This window comes from Watersipora subatra, chromosome 9, assembly GCF_963576615.1.
Source record: "Watersipora subatra chromosome 9, tzWatSuba1.1, whole genome shotgun sequence".
NCBI classification, from domain to species: Eukaryota; Metazoa; Bryozoa; class Gymnolaemata; order Cheilostomatida; family Watersiporidae; genus Watersipora; species Watersipora subatra.
Genome location: NC_088716.1, coordinates 11,048,972 through 11,057,041, shown reverse-complemented (window position 1 = coordinate 11,057,041; position 8,070 = coordinate 11,048,972). Strand labels below are relative to the sequence as shown.

At 36.9% G+C, this 8,070-nt stretch overlaps 1 protein-coding gene across 1 annotated transcript; it reads right to left on the bottom strand.

Annotated features, from left to right (window-relative positions):
- Positions 1–2,105: 2,105 nt before the first annotated feature.
- LOC137404778 (uncharacterized) lies at positions 2,106–7,459 on the bottom strand. The gene is made up of 4 exons (XM_068091010.1): positions 7,380–7,459; positions 6,670–6,764; positions 4,271–4,554; positions 2,106–2,340 (listed from the first exon to the last, which is right to left on the bottom strand). Exons 1-4 carry the CDS (start codon positions 7,457–7,459, stop codon positions 2,179–2,181), a joined length of 621 nt encoding a protein of 206 aa, XP_067947111.1. The 3' UTR covers positions 2,106–2,178.
- Between the last annotated feature and the right edge of the window lie 611 nt (positions 7,460–8,070).

The following is an 8,070-nucleotide window of genomic DNA, read 5'->3' as shown; positions in this document are numbered from 1 at the left end:
TTCGTTTATGGCAGATGCCAAACATGTCACCTGTGTAAAATTTAGTCATAAACATAAGTGCACTTCATGACTAGATATAATAATAGCACATACACAACACTGCGTCTAAAACCCATTTCTCATGCACTTGCAACTTTAAACACAATAACCTGGCATCATGAGGTGTTCAGGCACAATAATATATTTTCTAATCAATAGGCTAACCTCAAGTCTAGCTCATGTTGTCACAAGCACCTAGGTCATGTTGTCACAAGCATCTAGGTTATGTTCGAACAAGCACATAGCTTTTGTTGGTATAAGTGCCTGGCTCATGCTGGTACAATCACCTAGCTTATAGTGGCACAAACAACCAGCTTACATTGGTGCAGGCACCTGCCTTATGTTGGCACAAGTGCCTAACTCATGCTGGCGCGAGCAGCTAGCCTATGATGGCATGAGTACCTCATACATGGTGGCTCAAGCACTAGTTTATAAATATTTTATGTGTACAGGCACCTAGCTCTTATTGACATAGTCATATGTCTATCAATGGTTTAAGCACTTACTCATGTTGCATTACAGGCTGGGCCACCACAAACAGGAGAGACAACTACTGTTTGTAAAAATCAATTCCTCGTTGAGCTATTCAAACTAGTACACTGGCAGCTCCATAGAGCCGTCCCATAGAGCAGTCACATAGAGCAGTCTCATATAGCAGTCACATAGAGCAGTCACATAGAGCAGTCCCATAGAGCAGTCCCATAGAGCAGCCACATAGAGCAGTCCCATAGAGCAGTCCCATAGAGCAGTCCCATAGAGCAGTCCCATAGAGCAGTCACATAGAGCAGTCACATAACGATCTCACATAAGTGATCATGTGAGATCGTTATGAGTAATAAGCGTGTGTACAACTATTGCCCGATGCAGCAAGATGATTGAGTCGCGCAGTTGGAGCGTGCTTGGCTGGGAAGCTGTATATCAAGGGTTCGAGTCCTGTGTGAAGTAATTATTTTTCCTAATATACTAATACTCTAAGCCTGGCGATTCAAGAAAAAATTGAGGGCTAAAGTCAAACAGACTGCAAGGATAAACAGAATGTTAGGTTTTATGAGGGTATAAAAGAGTGGACGATCTGACGCCAGTAAAATGTTAGATCCACTGTTGTTACAGTGCTGGCTTATCTGATTTGATGATAACAAACAGCTGTGGGAATATGACACCTGACCACTCCAAAATGGAATTGTCAATGCCACTCACGAGTCATCAAAAATTGACATCAACTGACATCACACAATTGGTGTTAAGCTTTCCTTATTGTATAAATACCCGACCAGGTAACGACCAGGTAACAACGTTACATGTATCTTATCTGTTTCAAGATATTGCTGAGTTGTACGTGATAGGGTCAGAAGAGAGAGAGAGAGAGCGCAAAGGTGCATGTTGACTAACAGTGTATTAAGTAGGTTCTGTGGAGGCCTTTGGGTTGCTGCCAGATTTGAAGGCAGTTGTTACACTCATTTACATTGGATGATACAGCCTTGAATTCAATAGCAATTTGATAAAATAAAATAAATTACTGCCATCATGAGAAGAAGAGATATAGTTCTGCAAGTAACAATTAAACTGATGAAAATATCAGATGAGCTTTTACAGTCTCCTGAGCAGATAATCGTTTTAAAATGTGTACTGACCAATAAACTCAAACTAACCAATGAAATGCTGGCAATCAATAGTAGCCATGCTAAACTAACCAATGAAATGCTGGCAATCAATAGTAGCTATGCTAAACTAACCAATGTGATGATGGTGATCATAACTAGCTGTATTAAATTAACCAATGAGATGCACTGGTTAATTGGTTTAATAGCTAGTATTAGTGTATCTAATAAACCAATACTAGCTGTATTTAATAAACCAGTGAGATACTGGTGATCAATATTAGCTAAGTTAAATAAACCGATGAGATGCAGGCGATGAACAAAGGGTGTAAGAGCTTTAGTTTTTTGTATGTATTTGATTGAATATCATCTACTAACCACAAATAGACATCAGAATGTCAACTAGCTACATGGGCATCTACAGCGTAAAGGCATTATAAGTACCAAGAAATAGTAAAAGAGATCATTAGACTTCACTGCTGATGCTCAAAGTATAATTTTGAAGAACACCTCATTGATTCTGAAGTTCTCAAGAACTGGGTCAATCTAACAGACCAGTAGGAAGGAGGTCTGCAAGAGAATTCTGAGTTGCATAAGGAATCTTTAGTTCGGTACATTCTTTGACTAAGTCTTTTTTGTGGTCTTCCCACGTGTAGATTTGACCGGTCTGCCGAAAATATTCCTCGATTCGTCTCTCATTATCCTACAATCGTTCACTGAGAGATTAGATTGTGACTGGCTGTTAGCATCTGGTATTTACTGCTGACATCAGCTCAAAACCAGGTATTTTACGCCTTGTGTGTGACTTGCAACAGACGTGATAAACAGTCAACTAAAATACGAGCACACGCTTTGAATGTAAACAATAGAAAACGTTATTTCTGATATGGTTACGAAAAACTTCTTGAAACGATCGGTCTCTCATTCTCTTGTCAAAAGATTGATTGTCTAGTGGCTAATCAAAACAACTTTCAGGTTCTCAAAGTTCAGAAACATACTCAGTGAAAGGTAGTTTTCATCTGCAACTAATAAAGAGAGGTATGAATCAGCTATGGAATATAAATCTATTATTGTGACTTACTGCACAGGATACAAAATAGTTTTCTATAGGCTCAACATATCTCCAAGCATTTTGCATCTGAAATCACCAGGGATGGTCGTTTGCGACGTTATTAGGTTATTAGTTACTAGCAGTAAGCCCTGCAATGCCTGGGATATCTTTTATTATCAATCAGATAACCAGCATGTTAATGTTTAAGAAGCTGGTTCTCAGGAACCAGATGGTGTTTTGAAACCAAATATTTTTAGTAACCTGGCAGAAAGCACAGAGAATATATGTGTGAAGTTTGGATGAAATCGAAAAAAGAATTTAGAAACCCCTTAGAATTTATGCAGACTAACAGACAGACACGATGACAAAATGGGATTTATTAATATAAACGATTCTACCAGTTGTCATGCTGTTAGTCTATTATCATAGAATACTTGTTACTACATCTAGGTTTTTAGATATGATTCACAATACGAGGGCGATTCGATAAGTAAAGATAATTTCCTTATAAGTTAAAATATTATTGTGATACATGCATAATTTTTTGGAGTTATATTCTTTTAGGTGTTGTCTTCACACTGTAATCATTTTCAATAACTTTGAGTTTATAAATTTTTTTGGAGACTATTTCAAAATGGCTGCCCCTCTTGAAATTTGCTCACATGTTGAACAGAGAGCTGTAATAAGATTTTTGTCAAGTGAAGGAGTCAGACCAAGTGACATTTATAGGAGAATGAAAGCTCAATATGGTGAGAGTTGTTTAAACCAAAACAGAGTTTTCAAATGGGCTACCAGTTTTAAGGAAGGAAGGACCTCTATTGAGAATGAACCAAGGTCAGGCAGGCCAAAGAGGCAGCCACACCATCCAATTTGGAGGCTGTGGACAAGCTTGTCAGAGCAGACAGGAGGATAAAGGTAGAGGAAATTGCTGAATCATTGAGCATCTCCATTGGAACAGTTCCATTCTTCATGAAGATCTTGGGTACTCAAAGGTGTGAGTGAACACACTCAACTTCTGTGAGCGAATGGTTATGAAGGCAATCTGCAGAATTTTATGCAGATGGGATCAAGAAGCTAGTACCAAGATGGCAGAAATGTGTTGACTTGTCTGGCAATTATGTTGAAGAATAAAAAAAAAAGTATCTAACTCAACTACAACTTGACTTATTGTAAAATTACCTTTACTTATTGAATCGCCCTCGTATTTAATAACTGCTGATGAACTTTAGCCTTTATTTATTATGAAATATATGAGAGTCAGCTGATAATTTGGCCAGTTGTAATATGAGAGAATTGAGGTATTTTTTAAGGCAAAAAGAGAAAAACAAATAAGCAGACAGGATAGTTAGCAAACTTTATGGAATTATTAATGGCCGCATGAAATTTGTGGGAAAAAATCCAAGGAGTTATTTAAGTTGGATAGTGCTAGTAATCATCTGGGCAGGACAACGATTTTTGCCAAAAACTGAAAATGTTATCTTTGTAATTGGGGTGTGTTATCTACACAACTGGCAAACTCGTTAGAATCTTTTTGCGCAAATGAATAAACAGACAGAGAGAGAGAGTGAACATACTGACACACCTCAAAAGAGATGAGGGAAGTGTTTGAGCTAGATTCAGACACACTTTGTTCGGATAATGTTAAATTGGAGAGCTCTGAAACACTGCTATCAATGAGTATGCCAGAAGTAGGCCAGGAGAAATCTTCAGCCGGTTCAGATGGTGATAGACGGCCGATAGCCATAATTGCTGTATCTTCCATCGGCCTTTGGGCTGATATAATATCAGAAGCCTTAGTTTGGATGGGCTTGGGTGCCTCTGAACATCTTATCTTGAGATCAGCCCATCGTTTTTGTACAGAAATCACTAAAAATATATAGTGATGTAATTATTTTCTATAGCAACTATTTAAGGCTGATGCAGCGCCGTGCCAGAACAAGAACAGTTTGGAATAAGGGCATTCCCTTATTACTACACAGTTTAGCTTTCACGACCTCAGAAATTCTCTGCCTAATAACTTAATAAGTATTGATTGAAAGTTAAAAAAAGGATTAAAATAAAAGGCTAAAACACATAAATCTGTCTCATATTCTGGCCCAGTAAGATCCCTCTACAAGCACCACTGTGATAGCATTCGTCGTGGTTTGCTGTTTTCTGCTACGCTTTACAAAATGTAAAAGTGCAAAATGCTCGGGACCCCTTTTGTCATACAAAAAAAACTGCTTACAATTAATTAAAAAGTGACTTTATTAGATACTAGCTAAATGCCTGGCATTGCACGGGTTTTAAAAAAAAGCTTAAAAGCTGTGGCAGGTAATGTAGTTGCCTGCCACTTTCCATTAGCCTGGCACATTGCCAATAATTAATTTGAGTAAGCTACCATCGATATTGCTAACTAAATTTACTAATGAGCCGTGAGAGTAAGCTTTAATGACGTTGCATAACGCAGAATGTATGCGTAATGAATCTTGCCTTGCATCTTGCATAGCTTAATTGGTTAGGTTATCATCTGGTAGACGGGAAGCATAAACATGTCATAAACATTGTCATAAATATGCCATAAACATGTCATAAACTCATGTCATAAACAGAACATTTATTGCTTAAATTTTTACTATAATTGTAATGCTTCCACGGATGTCGATGATTCGAATTTGGAGTTATGTGCACGTTGAGTTACCGTACACTAAGTGTTTCAATGGACATTCGCATGATGTGGATTAATGCCTGCGCTTTGTTAAAAAGATAATGTTTTCTACGCCAGAGATCATAGTGGCGCATTGCGAACTGCTCATATCAAAATAAGAGTGACTGAAGTGGTAAAATGATTAAAACGGAATAGCTTGCATGGAATTTCTTGCGCATCATTCGCAAGTGCCATTTTTATTTCTGCAAGCATGAAACATTCATCAAAAATGTGTGAGAAAAAAAACTCGCTTGCGAATTTTTGCTGTTTTTATTTTGTGGATAAACTTGCAAATTAACTGTGTCATGGAAACGTAGGGAATAATCCGTCTGTTCGTCCACCCGAAGTCACACACAGAAGTTAGGTAAATGATCACATTCAACAAAATTTAAACTCTGTTGTGGCAAAGCGCCTTGAACAGAGCCGTAAAGATTGACTTTCAGGTCACTGTCGTCATCGGACCGAGCCTTCACTGTGGTCGCCGGTGAGAACACTCGGACGACCGAATAAAACGAACAGAAAAGCGAACATGAATAAATAAAAAAATGGGCGGAGCCTACTAAAAGAAGAAACTTATAAAAGAATCAAGACGCTATTGTATTGGTCGCGTCGTATTGCGCACACGCTCTTTGATGTATGTTCATAGTTTAAAGCTTGACACTCATGCATATTTATATATATTATACAAATATATATATTGGTGGCTAACACTTGGTGTGTTTATTGCTTGACTGTCTTGTGAAGAATAAAGGGAACCGGAGGTTTTTTTTACACTTTACCACCTGGCCAGTCAAATGCGTTTCCAAATTAGGGAATAATTGTTCTGTAACTTATTACATCTGACTATCAGGTACAGTGAGTCTCTTCACAGCACACAAGACAGGGTAGGAGTAAGCATAAAATCAGCCACTCGAATGTGCTGACTAAACTGAATGAGTCAAAAGGTGAGCTTGATAGTTGAACATTTTGTACTTTTCAAATATTTGATTCCTAAAATAGATTATTAACTTTCATTAAATTATTAAAACAATTCAACTGCATATAAAAACTAATTGAGTTATTCAGTGAGTTTTTGTTTATTTACAATTGAGAAAAAATATTAATAAAATCCTTTTTTTTATTATTTCATAATGAAGTCGTAAATTTATCAACTTTATCACAGATTGAAAATCTTAGTGATCACAAATCTTTTAAATTGTGGAACTTCAAGAAATAAATTTCAACTGTTTAATAAACATACGGTTATCAAATATTGACAAAAAAATAAATTATTATAAATTATAGGTATTACTTACCAAACCGACTAGTCATAGAATTGTAGCAGTAAACAGCCAACCAGAGGAACGTTGATATAATTATAAACAACGAGATGGCAGAGGGCAATGTGAACCTAAAATAGAATGAGGTCAGAAAAGTGATAGGCAGTAAGTCTATCTACACACAAGTCTATGACTACAATTAACTTCATTCACTTGAATTGTAAAGCTCAATAAGCCCACTATAGTCAACTTGAATGAAATAAAGTTAGTATTTATAATTTTAATCTCAACAATTTACATGTACACAAATCTGTGATGCTATCGTATTGTTTGGAAGTTAAAATTTGTTCCTCCTAATGACATAGCACTTTCACAAAATGAGATCTGCTCTGTATTAATAAATTGTTAGCAAAAGTTAATAGGGGGTAGGTAATTCAATCTTTTAAGCCAACACATTAAATTTTATGGCTTTCGCAAAAGTTTGGCATTTCTACTTCTCTAGTAGTATTGATTCAGTCATTTTTAACAGATTCTGAGTATTGAAATGATACCAAGTTTCTGTATTTATGTCTATTTTAAGACAAATTATAACTGGCTATATTTTAAAAATACTAGGTTATTGTAAACGCTCCTATCCATTTGCACATGACTGTATGTAATAATTTAACTTCTGTCTAATCAAGGGTTTTTAGTAAAAGCTCGAAAACTTTTGCTTTGTCTAATCTTAACACGTGCAACACTCTTACATTGATGGGATCCAATTCCAGGATTGTTCATCTCTAGTATATGATGGCTCTCGTAGTGTCTGAATATTCAGTTTAACCATAATTGCTTCCCAAATATCTGGCAGCATATAGAGATACACATTCACGATAATCAGGATTGGGGTCATATGTCATTGCTTGACTCAAAGATTCAAAGACCATATCAAGTGGTTATATTGCAAGCAGGCTCTAAAGGCTGGTAGACACTGTGTCGCAGGGTGGGGGGGTTGTCCTCTCGATGATTGTTCTTTGACTATGTGCACCGTAGACCGATGGTATCGCCGAGGCGATGCAGATATTTAGGGAAATGTTACAGTTGCCAGATTTTCCACGTGATTGGCTTTCAAGGATTGCATGCTCTATATTTCTCACCATGAGAGATGATGCGGGGCTAGTGTTTCATTATTTCAACGCCGACATTTGTATGTGAACACTATGTCATGGACTATTTACTAATGTAAACATAGATGGGTTTGTGATAGTGTGAACAATTTTATCACAGATGATCACCGATTTAGTGTGCAATGACTGCCGACACACTGCGATAAAGTGTCTACCAGTATTAAAGTTTAGTGAAACAACTTAGAGACGGTGTATTAATATGACCTTCACCTCTAGCTCTACAATGCAGCCGATCTGAAGTGTAAGAAAAAATGAACATAGTACTATTAAT

Coding starts and splice junctions, on each gene's coding strand:
- LOC137404778 (XM_068091010.1), bottom strand. CDS start 7,459: ATGGTTAAACTGAATATTCAGACACTACGAGAGCCATCATATACTAGA. Junction 6,765..7,379: donor TGGAATTGGATCCCATCAAT/GTAAGAGTGTTG, acceptor ATTCTATTTTAG/GTTCACATTGCCCTCTGCCA. Junction 4,555..6,669: donor TTCTATGACTAGTCGGTTTG/GTAAGTAATACC, acceptor ATATATTTTTAG/TGATTTCTGTACAAAAACGA.